The sequence below is a fragment of the Nesoenas mayeri genome (assembly GCF_963082525.1).
Source record: "Nesoenas mayeri genome assembly, chromosome: 20".
In the NCBI taxonomy this organism is placed as follows: Eukaryota; Metazoa; Chordata; class Aves; order Columbiformes; family Columbidae; genus Nesoenas; species Nesoenas mayeri.
This window is the reverse complement of record NC_137569.1, coordinates 9,874,844-9,887,389: the sequence shown is the minus strand read 5'-3', so window position 1 is coordinate 9,887,389 and position 12,546 is coordinate 9,874,844. Positions and strand designations below refer to the sequence as shown.

Below are 12,546 nucleotides of genomic sequence, written 5' to 3'. Positions count from 1 at the left end.
TCTTTAGATGGTTGCTGCGGTTGTTTCAGAGACATCCAAGCTCTGCTGTTGAGCAAACGGGGGTTGAGAATTCTTCCAGGTGCTTCATTGTGCCTGTGGGGTAAGGCAAAGATCTGGGGTCTCTGCCTGTGGTGTTTGACTGCTCTGGAATAAAATGTGAGCAGATCTCAGCGAAGGAGAACAGCAGAAGGGGCTGCATCCTAACCCCCAAAACCTGGGGGTTTGTGACTGTGCAGGCAAAAGCAGAGTGATCACATAGATATAATCCCACCGCGTTCGAAGTGATGCTTGATATAATAATACATAAAGTCGGGAGTTAAACTGGGACCCAAAGGAAGCCGGGCAGGTTGAGGTGAGTTCAAATCTATTAACAGCAGTTGTTATTCCTCTCCATTCACTCCATGTAATGATCCATGCTCAGACAAAAACTCCAGCCAGGGTAAGACCCTGGTAAAGACCAGGTCCCACTCAAAGCAAATAAACAAAATAAGAATACAAGAAAACTGCAAAGCATCTTCCAGAAAATGAGGCTCATCTCAGTGAGATTTCCTGCTTAAATACTTGAGATACATGGCATTCATTTAAAATGAATGTAGCTAATCCCCTGTTGCTCCGGAGATGCTCACGGGGTAGAGTGGATGAAGATTTATTCTTGCAGGGCTTGATACTTGTTCTCATTTACATGAGTATCTTACAGCGGTGTAACTCTGTGGGACCCTATTCTCTTATTTAAGCCAATAGAAATTACCATTGATTATCCTTGTGTAAAACCCAAGTCAGGGAAGAACAAGTCATGGTTATTAAATACACATCAGTTTTATTTGGCATACTCTGTTTTAGTGCCATAATATCACTGTCACAGTTGTACAGAGTTGGTTGTTGTACTTCAGATCTGGAACGTGCGACTCGTCTTTGGGCAATATCACCCTCTTTTTGTTTTAAAAGCCAGATACTGTGTTTGTGCAGTGTTTTGCCATTTATATTTCTTAAACCAAAAGGGCAAAAGGATTTTGAGGTGAAATGTGAGTCCTGAGGAACTGAAACGTGTGCGAGTGGAGCGTGCGCAGGGTCAGGTTCCTGGGAGGCCGGGGGGACGCAGAAAACCCAGATGGACCTTTGGTCATTGCAAACGGGTCACAGAGCTGCGGGGCACATTTGGTGGCTGTGTCCGTGTGTCCTCTCTGCACTGTTAGTACCTTTAATGTTGTGCGTGTGCAAGTGTGCACGTGATAGAAGAGAAACACAGAATCATTTTAGTTGGAAAATAGCCCCAAGATAATTGAGTCCAACCATAACTCACCCCTGGCACTGACCCATGTCCTGAGAGGAGTGTCAGGAGGATGGAGCCAGGCTCTTCTCGGTGACAACTAATGACAGGACAAGGGGCAATGGGTGCAAACTGGAACACAGGAGGTTCCATTTAAATTTGAGAAGAAATTTCTTCTCAGTGAGGGTGTCAGAGCCTGGCCCAGGCTGCCCAGGGGGGTTGTGGAGTCTCCTTCTGTGCAGACATTCCAACCCACCTGGACACCTTCCTGTGTAACCTCATCTGGGTGTTCCTGCTCCATGGGGGGATTGCACTGGATGAGCTTTCCAGGTCCCTTCCAACCCCTCACATTCTGGAATTCTGTGTGAGAACCTCATGTCCGTCTGTCCAACCCTCCAGAGATGGTGACTCCAGCACTGCCCTGGGCAGCCTGTTCCAATGCCCCACAGCCCTTTGGGGAAGAAATTGTTCCCCACATCCAACCTCAACCTCCCCTGGCGCAACTTGAGGCCGTTTCCTCTGCTCCTGGCGCTTGTTCCTGGGGAGCAGAGCCCGACCCCCCTGGCTCCAAGCTCCTTTCAGGCAGGTCAGAGATCAGAAAGTCTCCCCTCAGCTCCTGTTCTCCAGCTGAACCCCCAGGTCCCTCAGCCGCTCCCATCACACTTGTGCTCCAGCCCCTCACCAGCTCCGTTCCCTTCTCTCAACTTGCTCCAGCAGCACCTCTGGAAGCTCAAGTGCTCACCTGGCTTTGCATTTCAGATCTTCTGCAATGCTGAGGTGAGATCTGGGTGTCTTGGTCAGAGCCGCAGGTGGAATGACATCCCCAGGGATGTGGTTGTGTTGCTCAAGTGAATCTTCACCCTGCAGCTGTCAATAGCAGCACGGGTCCCTGCCAGTGCAGAGCCTTGCTGCTTCTCTCCATCCATTTTAATTTAAGGACAGAATATAAAAACTCCCGCCTGCTTTGTCCTTTGTGTGAGGGCCGCTCACCCCATGGTGCTGTCTGGGGACAGGACTTGAGCACAGGTGGGTCGTGGCTCTGCAAAGGATTTCCTGGAGCTTTCATGAAATCACTTTTGGGGCACCTGAAGGCACTTGGCCCCGAGGATCGTCCCGCGGCTCCAGTGCAGTGTCCTCATGCTGAGCTGGTGTTGGTGGGTGTGCTCGGTGTCCGCAGAGCTCAGGACCGTGTTCTGGGGCTGCAACTCCCACTCTTGGCATCTGGAGCTTTGCTATGAAATTAAAATGAGCAAGTGAATGCCTGGAAGGAAAAGCCAGAGGGAAGAATCTGTCCCAGTCTGCTCAGTCTTGTCATATTAAACAGCAAAGACTATTTAAGTGCTTAAAATAATGAGGAAAATGAGCCCTGCTTTAATGAGTTTTTAATTGCGTGCAGCAAGAGGCGGTTGCCCCCACCTGTCAAAAGGCTCTTCAGAGTCTTGCTGCCGTTCCAGGCTGCGTTTAGATGGAGAGAAGGTGAAGTTAAGAAAGAAAAATCTCCTGTCCTAGTGCCTGCTATAAAATCCAAACAATGTATAATTTCCATACCTGAAAAAAAAATAGTAATTTAAAAATTGACCACTTAATGTCCTCCAAAGTGCAAGCGAAGGCTCCAAGGAGAAGACCGAGGTGTGGATGTCCCGAAGCCACTCCGGTTGTTATCAGTGTCCTGGTGACAGGAGGGACCCAGCTTGTCTTTTCTGTTGATCCAGCTAAAGGTTACGAGTTACTCTTAGATGTGTCTGAGGAGTTGAGCTTGACAGCAAGGGGTTTTTTTCATGCTATGAGTACATAGTAAAGCTCAATAACAAGTTTCATTGTAAACAGAGGGGAATGATTAAACTCTGACTTTTCAAGTGCCCCTGCCACGCAGTTTTATCAAAAAGTCACTCTTTCATCCCAGCCTGTGGTCTGATACAACTGCGTTTCTGAAATTGAGGAGGGATTTTTGCGGTGCAGCACTGGGCTCAGCTGCAAGCACAAGCCTGATGAAAATCCAAGCTAAAATCGGTTGTTCTCAGTTATTTTTTTTGGGTGTTTCGATAGAGGTTTGTATCTTAAATAAGCGGGAAGCACAAGGCATGGTAATTATATTGGGTTTGTGAGGCTTTTTTTCACAGAATTCCAGAATGTCAGGGGTTGAAGGGACCTGGAAAGCTCATCCAGTGCAATCCCCCCATGGAGCAGGAACACCCAGATGAGGTTACACAGGAAGGTGTCCAGGCGGGTTGGAATGTCTGCACAGAAGGAGACTCCACAACCCCCCTGGGCAGCCTGGGCCAGGCTCTGCCATCCTCACCCCCAACAAGTTTCTTCTCATATTTAAGTGGAACCTCTTGTGTTCCAGTTTGCACCCATTGCCCCTTGTCCTGTCACTGGTTGTCACCAAGAAGAGCCTGGCTCTCACCCTTTCCATATTGATCCCCAGGAATGAGTCCCCCCTCAGTGTCCTCTTGTCCAGCTCCAGAGCCCCAGCTCCCTCAGCCTTTCCTCACACGGGAGATGCTCCACTCCCTCCAGCATCTTTGTTGCCTGAAGCAACAAAGCTTCAACAAAGGGAAGCTGTAGAAAGTAAAGAGCGTATGGAGACAGTTGTGTGTGATGTCCGAGTGTGTCTGAGCTCAGCTGTCTCATAACACCGTTGTCCGTGGCTCTGGTGCTGCAGGAGCAGGGCTGGTGCATAGACGAAGTTCTCAGGGACACAGGGCAGTGCCAGAGATGGGTTGTGGTTGGACGTGATGAACTTGAGGGTCTTTTGCAACCCAAATGATTCTACAGTTGTCTTCTGTGCAGCTGGGGAAACTGAGGCAGGCGGCAGTGGGTCACAGCACGGCAGGTCACTGGCTGAAAATCACCTCTTGCCTTCCAGTCGAAGCATTTTCTATTCCTCCCACCTCCCCCTGTGCAATTGGGGCACGAGGAGCAGGGGGGAGTGATTGAACGTGATTTAACGGTGGCCATTTCTCTATTGATAATCTATGTGGCTTGTTTAGAAGAGGTGGAATGAAAATGCCTCCAGCATTTTGCTGTTACAGGAGAAGTTCCTTTGCCTTCACGGTTTATGGGCAGCCCTAACCACAATGCAATTAAATTAAACAGTATTCCCTAAAAATAAAACAAACCATTTCAGAACAAATAGGAGGCCTTGGTGCTTATTTTAAAAACGTTCTTTAAGCTTCAGTTATTGTTTGCTGCTACCCTTATCTGCAGTCACGCTGAATAACGCTATAGGTAAAAGGCAAGTTAAGTGTATTCACGAGGTGTTACTATTTGTACGTGTAGTGTGTCCAGAGAGCTGGTGTTAAATATCAGGGTTGTGCTGCGGAACCAACCATCTCCGTTCCTGCTTTTCGGATTTAACTGACACAAATAAACCCCATGTCCTTTGTTAAATCAACTTGAAAGCAATTATTAAAAACAACCGACGAGCCCGAATGTGCTCCAGCCAGGAGCCAGCAAGCTTTTGAGAGCTTGTGTATATAATTTGGATAATGCCGCTGCTTGGATCATACACATTTTTATTGCAGAGAGCTCCATCTATCAACATGTCATTTGGGGTTTTTTATACTTGTCTCGGGTCAGGGCTGCCCCAACACTCCAACAGTGGCCCTGTCACTCGGCTTGGCTGACACTTTGTTCTTCTGTTAATTCACACAAGCCTCAATTAAGCACATTTATAATTTGTGGGCTGGGAGTTAAGAAAATACTCTTGTTCCGTAATTAAGTTGGGAAGCCTGGAGTGGCGGAGCTGAGAAACAAAGCGCTGCCGTCCTTAGCTCCCCAGAAACTGCCCTGTGGACTGAAACAATCGCTCGGGATCCGTACCAGGGTAACAGGAACGGCTGAGACGCTTTGCAAAAGGCTTCTGCCTTTCAAGGTATTTGGCCAAATGCACGGCATGATTAGGATGCTAAAAGCACCCTCATTAAAGACTAATTAAGAGGCAGCATCATTGATGTTGCTGCTGCGGGGAAGTTGGTGTAAGAACTTAGAGTTGTAGAATAGAATGGTTTCCTTTTTTTAATATTTGATGTCTTAATAACTGTCTCTGTGTATTACTGAAAAATATGACCACCCTAATCAACCGTTCACGTTCTTCAAGTGGTATCAGCGCTGTTAATTAACTCAGGTTTTAAGTTGGGGAGGTTGAAAGCTGCTGTGCTTTCACTCGCTGTGCTGCTAAGCTGATTTTCATTGATTTGTGCTCGTGGATTAATCAGCTATCTGAGCACTTAGTTATTCCATTTGCTGCTCTGCTTTCTTTGCTTGTAAATGATATCTTTGAAGTTTATTAAGAGAATGAGTCATGTTGTAGTTTCCGAAGAATTTTCCCCCTCTGTAGCCGCACATTTTTCATGCTGCTCAAACCATAATCTGTATAATGAACGCAGGGAAAATATTGCTATACGGGGCTGCATCTATACGGCTGAGCTGGGGAAATACATATCCTATTATCCGCATGGTTGGCTGCTCTAATCTAAGAATGTTTAAAATCTTTTTCAGATTTTCAGAGCTGAGCTAAAAATATTAATGTACTTCCCATTGAACACTCCCCGGCTCGCCCGCGGTTGCGCACGTCAACCTGTTTCCGCGCCGGTGTGAGTTATGGTGGGCGGCTCTAAGATCCTTTGCTCGGGCAGATTAATAGCAGAGGTCCCTCATAAATTTACCAGCGAGAAAGTAATTGCTTCCAAAACTCGTACAGTTTCTAATTAGCACAAATCTGTTTCCTTTGTAGCTCTATTTAAGCATGGCGTGGTTCACCTTGCTTTGATTTTAAGTGTTTGCAAAGTTTAAGTGTTTGTCTCTGTTTATTGCTGGACATGATGGGTTCAGCTTTAATGGAGCTGAATTAGGTTTTGGGGGTTGAACGTTGGCCAGGACCAGGTGCTGTAAACAGCACGGAGGTAAATGCCATTTTTAAAAAAGGAGAAATGTTCTTCACAGTGGAAAAACATGCAAACACAAAACATAATCATCCATAGAATTGTGTGTGCTCTGTTTTAAAGAGCCCTGCTCGGTGGGGTTTTGTGGCTGGAATAAAATAGCTCAGCCAAAGAGCCAAGGTGATGAAAACACCTAGAGAGGTATGGAGGAGTTGGGCTTTTGTCTGGAAGAAAAGCTGAGTTTCTTGTGTGAGTTTTGTCCTTCTGGGTGCCGGGGGGTTTGTGACCCGTGTTGTGACACCACCGGTTAAACCAGCTGCATGAGCCTTTAATGAGTTTTATCTGGAAAGAAAGAAATAAGCAAAAATAAATCTTAGTAAGCTACATACTGCTGAGCTAATTTATGAGAGTTTTACTACTATAATTAAAGAAGGAGCAAAGCAGTAGTGAAATCAAGGTCATGGCTAAGACTAAGTCGGTAATTCAGGAGGTTCAAGTGATCAGATGTCCAGATTAAGAGCAGCTGATCTCAAAATGGTGAGGCTGAAGTTGGATGGAGTCGAGTGTGTGAGAACATGAGGGGTTGCATTCACTGACCAGTAACGGTTGCAGGGATGGGTATGGCTGTGACCAGGGGACCTCAGCTTCTCTTGTCAGTGTATCACCCAAACCAGCAGCGCCAGAGTCTCAGCTTGTGTAAGGAACAGCAGGAACTTGTGAACTTGTGTCCCCCTCCAACGCTCTTTCATTCGATCCCTTTGCTGTATTGGGTGGTTGGGAAGGGAGCTGGAGTGAAAACCAGATAACCTGAAGAAAACTCTTGAGGTGCTGGAGCGAGTTGAGAGAAGGGAACGGAGCTGGTGAGGGGCTGGAGCACAAGTGTGATGGAGCGGCTGAGGGACCTGGGGGGTTCAGCTGGAGAACAGGAGCTGAGGGGAGACCTTCTGATCTCTGAACTGCCTGAAAGGAGCTTGGAGCCAGGGGGGTCGGGCTCTGCTCCCCAGGAACAAGCGCCAGGAGCAGAGGAAACGGCCTCAAGTTGCGCCAGGGGAGGGTGAGGTTGGATGTGGGAACAATTTCTTCCCCAAAGGGCTATGGGGCATTGGAACAGGCTGCCCAGGGCAGTGCTGGAGTCACCATCCCTGGAGAGCTGGACAGACAGACATGAGGTTCTCAGGACATGGAGCAGTGCCAGGGGTGGGTTATGGTTGGACTCCATCATCCTGAGGGTCTTTTCCAACCAAAATGATTCTGTAATCTCTTTTGACTTAATACAGTTAAATCTGAGATGCAGGTGTCTTTTGAACAATGTCACTTCTAAATTAGTGACTAGTTTTGAGCTTCCAGAGAACGATCAGAAAAACTCTTTCTCCAAAGACTCGTTCACACCCGTGAGCTGCAGAGCTTTGCCAGCCCACGCGCAGCTTCTCCCCAAGCTCTGCCCAAGGGAAGCTCATCCTGCTTGTACATCCCACCTCACAGATTACCGATTTTTTTTTTTAGTTGCCAGCACTCCATGACCTCTACTTGTGATAAATCAGGGGAGCTCGGGAGCGAAGGTGCTGGCCTTTGCGGGAGATCCGCAATCAGCGCAAATCAATCCTATTAAAAAATCCCGCTGTTTCCTGTGGGTGTTTTCTCGGGGCGATGATTTGAGCTCTCAGCGTTTCATGAAGCAGCGCACACTCCTCATGGGGTGGTCGGATTATAGAAATCCCGCAATTGTTCTGGTGGCCTTTGACCAAAACAACACAAGCTGCTTTTTCATGTCATCAAGTCAATTGAACTTGTCACTAAACAATAAAAGTTACTCTATGACACCAACTTAAGGCTGGATTTTCACTCTCCCTCTGCATGACGCACTCAGACATGGACTTTTTTCCCAACAGCTCTCAGTATTCACTGAATTAATTTAAGCAAAAGACAGAGTGAGATGAGCTAGAGGGAGTTTTTACAAATGCTCTTATATTTTTGGGTGTTTGCTCGTGTGCTCAGCCCTGAGAAATAACCTGTGTGTTTACTGACTGTTTGCACTGGCTTTACTGTGCCGATGCTATTTTTGCATCTAGCTCATGGCCCTCCATACCCAGGAGGGATATTGAGCAGTTTGGACAAATGCCCCTAATCTCTTATTTTATTTTATTTTAATAAGGGTCTGGAGCATTGAATATCCATCCAGCAGCCACTGTAGCTGTCTGTTATCAGTGAGGGGGGTTTTTAAGTGATTATGCTCTTTAAGCTTTCAAGAATCATACACTTTGCACATGCACAGAAGAGAAGAAAAGGTGTTTAAAAGATATCTGCTGTTACTGAGATCCAGCTGCTGCTGTTTTACTCAGAATCTCCAGTACCCGTATCGATAGCGCCAGGTTGCAGTTCCTGAGCCTCATTGTGTGGGCACCGCGGGGAAGGTGGCAAATGGGTTTTGGGATGCAAGGACTGTCTTTGTGTCTTGATTGCCCAAATGGTCTTGATCTGGGGCAGTTATTGTCTGTAGGTGAAAGAGGTGGCTTTAATTAACTTGTAAGTAAATTGGACAGCTGGAAGCAGGGAGAGCCAGTGCTGTACAGGCACAGGTGCAGAGGAGAAGGTGTTGGATGTTTTTACAAGGGGCTGGGATGGGATTTGTGTGGATACAAAAGGATGGCGGCAGAAATTGCAGCCCTGGCTCGAAGGTGACAGGTCCTTCTCTCTGCGGCACATGGGAAACTTATCTCTACAAGTGTCACCCTCACTTGTTGTGTTGGTTGGTCCAGATTTTCTTCCAGGCGTGTCGTGTGCGAGGATGAAGTGACCTTCTCAAAGGACCTGCAGTAGCTCAGGAGCATCCTCCATTCGGATGCTTTGAAAGGTGCTTCCCAGGATAAAGGAAAGCGGTAGAGTTGCCCAGGGCAGTGGTGGAGTCACCACACCTGGAATCTTGTGTCCAGCTGTGGCCCCTCAGTTCCAGCAGGACAGGGAACTGCTGGAGAGAGTCCAGCGCAGCCACCAAGATGCTGCAGGGAGTGGAGCATCTCCCGTGTGAGGAAAGGCTGAGGGAGCTGGGGCTCTGGAGCTGGACAAGAGGACACTGAGGGGGGACTCATTGCTGGGGATCAATGTGGAAAGGGGCAGTGTCAGGAGGATGGAGCCAGGCTCTTCTGGTGACAACCAGTGACAGGACAAGGGGCGATGGGTGCAAACTGGAACACAGGAGGTTCCACTTAAATTTGAGAAGAAACTTGTTTGGGGTGAGGGTGTCAGAGCCTGGCCCAGGCTGCCCAGGGGGGTTGTGGAGTCTCCTTCTGTGCAGACATTCCAACTCGCCTGGACACCTTCCTGTGTAACCTCATCTGGGTGTTCCTGCTCCATGGGGGTATTGCACTGGATGAGCTTTCCAGGTCCCTTCAACCCCTGACATTATGGGGTTCTGTGGTCGAGCTGACGGTGCCAGTCTCCACGTTTCTCCGCAGGGTGTGACATACTGCGGCGAAAGCTCGGCCAGCAACCTCACCATGGCCAACGTCCCCTGGCACGAGGAGGTCGTGCGCTTCGTCCAGGACCTGGCCGACCTCGTCCCCGACTACGAGATCGCCTGCGAGCACCAACACTCCAACTGTCTCCTGATAGCCCACAAAAAGGTGAGACTGCGCTGGGGAGGGACACTGGGTGCTGGATCTTCTCCTCGGAAACGTTGCACAATTGCGTTGTTCCAACATGTGTTCTCTCTAGAGTTGGCTGGATGCTTTTGGGGGAAAAAAATGTATTGCAGAGCGTTGTAAGGTGGTTGCTGAAGCCGCTGCGGGTTGTGATAACTCAGCCTTTCTGTGGCAATCTCAGCAAGACGTGCTTAACGGCTCCAGGAGGAGGCGGGGGCAGCATCTCCTGGGCTTTGTCCCTCTCGCTTTGCATTTTGAGAAGGAAGAACAAGTTTTGTTTAGGTGCATTAGCTGGTTTTGTCTTGCTTCTAGATTTTCATGATGGTTTCCAGTGGCACAGACAGCTCACTAAGGAAGTTAAGCCAGAATAGGCTTGGGGGGTGTTTTTCCTCTTGTTGATCTTTGCTATACCCACTAGAACTGCAGACATCCTTCCCCTCAATCAGAGTTCATGTATTTTTCTTCCTTCGGAGAAACAATTTTGGTAAAAGCCATTGATATGTGGATGTGAGCAGAGGATGCTTTCCTTGTGAACTGGAGCTGCCTTCCTGCAAAACTGCTTTCCAGGACAAATGAAGCAGCTAGGACAGTTAACCACGTTCTCCATCCTGAGGATGGAGAAGAGATGAATGAAGCAGCCTGTATGTGTAAAATGTTGCGTTTGAAGCTTGGGTTCCTTCATAAATACCATCCACACAGTTTGGAAATACAAGTGAAATGCCAAAAAGGAAAACATAAATTAAAAGATGGTAGGATATGAAAAACCTCAAGTACAGTTTGGCTTTGTGAGGTTCGGAAAAGCTTAACAGAAAGATAATAAAACTGTATAATAATGGGCTAACTTGGCAACTGACAGAGCAGCTACTTGTGATGCTGATCGTGATGGTTTTGCTCTTTGCATGTTCTTCACTTGCGTTTGCTGAAGTCACGAGCGCTCTCGTGTCCCTTGCTTGAACAGGAGCTGGTGTGAGTGGTGTTGGGCTTTCCATGTCAGGCAGTTCACAGTATGCACAGGGAACAACTGGTTAAAATCACTGTTTGCAAAATATTGCAACATTTTAAATCAGTGTTTGATTAGAATCTCATAGTTGAAAACTGCACCATTACAAACCTGCGGTTTCTTTGGCAGTTCCCAGTTTTACAGGCACAGCTCTAAAGGAGCAGAAAACAGAGTACCTGCCGCAATTTGTGTTTTAACTCACCTTAAAGTTGCTTTATTACAGTCTTGGTCTTGGTTGTTGCCACTGGCAACTGTGCCTGTGCAAATCCCTGAATGCAAAATATTCTAAGGTGAAAGGCCCAGGGAAAGAAAGGAACCAAATTGCCCCCTAACTTATTGAAGCATAATTTAAACAACACTGTTAGTAACAAGAATAGATTGATACCGGCCCAGGAGGAATTCAACAGCTGCTTTGCTTTCCAAAGCCATTAGGAGAGGGCGTCTTTGGGAAACAATCTATGCTCGGTACTAAAATAACTAATAAAAAATAAATTTATTTCTATTATGTTTAATTCAGAATTTCAGGCTCCAGTGGAGAATAAAATTTGTCAGTGTCTATTATTTGCAGAAAACCCGTGCGCTGGGAGCAATCAAACCACAGTGAGTAATTGCAAAATCAAAGGTGTCTTTAAAAAGTTAAGGAGCCGCAGGAAGACAGTAATAAAAATCGTTAGGGAATGTGATTTATTTCACTGTGTTCTTCCAGGTCTGAGTTTTGAGGTGTTCAAACAACACTCACATTAATAATTTTAGATGCCAATATTGAAATGCCAGTCTAAGTAAGTCTGGAAATGCCAGGGGAATAACGTGTTTTCCGTGCAGCCTCTGCTCCTTGATTTATGGAGAAGCACTGATTGGCACCTGCCTACTGGATAAGTAGTAGTTCAGGACTTGGGCTCTGAAGTCTCTTAAGGTGGAAAAGGGGATTTTTAGGTAGATAAAAACTGCAATTTGTGTGTCTGAGGTTGTTTTCTCAGGAAATCAAGAGGCAATACAGAGACATTTTTTCTTGCCGGCCAGATGCGGGTTCTCTGCAGTTCCAGGCGCTCATGAACCCATCAGGACCCGTTGGGATGTGCCGAGCTTCACCTCGGAGACCTTTGGATCCGGCACTACCTGAGCAGAGCTTAACAAGCCTCATATACTTCTAGCCTTACAGCAAAATGTTTGTTTTCCAGTTACCCTTCACATAGCGCCGTTTTGAGCCAGCTGGGTATCAGCTGCTTTAAGCCTAAAGGATGAGGGAGACGGGCAGGGCTGGGCTGGGCTCCCATGGGGGGGCATCTCTTCTGCATCCCCCTCCCCTGCGTGCTGATTTCCATCCCTCCTCGAGAGCTGTTTTGGCTCCATCCTCTTTGATTCTTTTCTTCAGCAATAGTGCTCAATTCTTGAGTGATTATATTTGCGTTGTAGCAAATCCTATAAGCGCCATGGTACAAAAAAATCTAATTTATTACAGCACTTTTGAACTAATTGGCTGAGATATTGAGACAACAGCAACTTTATAATTTAACGGTTAATTCAAGTAACCTTTTCCAGAGAGAGACCTTAGGCAGCTGCTTTTCCTGGGTTGTAACAATAAACATATCCTCAAGACAACCGTAACAAGTGCCTGAGAAGGGAGAATGTGCTGCAGCTGCCTCGCAGCCAAGATTTTGTTTTGAATGAGAGTTAACATCTTGGTAATTTCTAGAGTAAAACCCTCGGCTCCACTTTGTTGGATTTGCTTTACACATGTTTACCACCCGCTCTGTT

The 12,546-nt window shown here is 47.1% G+C and overlaps 1 protein-coding gene across 1 annotated transcript in view; it reads left to right on the top strand.

Moving 5' to 3' along the window:
* Positions 1-12,546, top strand: part of LOC308048147 (S-adenosyl-L-methionine-dependent tRNA 4-demethylwyosine synthase TYW1-like) — a 110,797-nt gene that overhangs the window by 86,650 nt on the left and 11,601 nt on the right. The window contains exon 15 of the mRNA XM_080357079.1: positions 9,606-9,773. Coding sequence (XP_080213205.1) covers positions 9,606-9,773 — 168 coding nt within the window. The remainder of the gene's footprint in view (positions 1-9,605; positions 9,774-12,546) is intronic.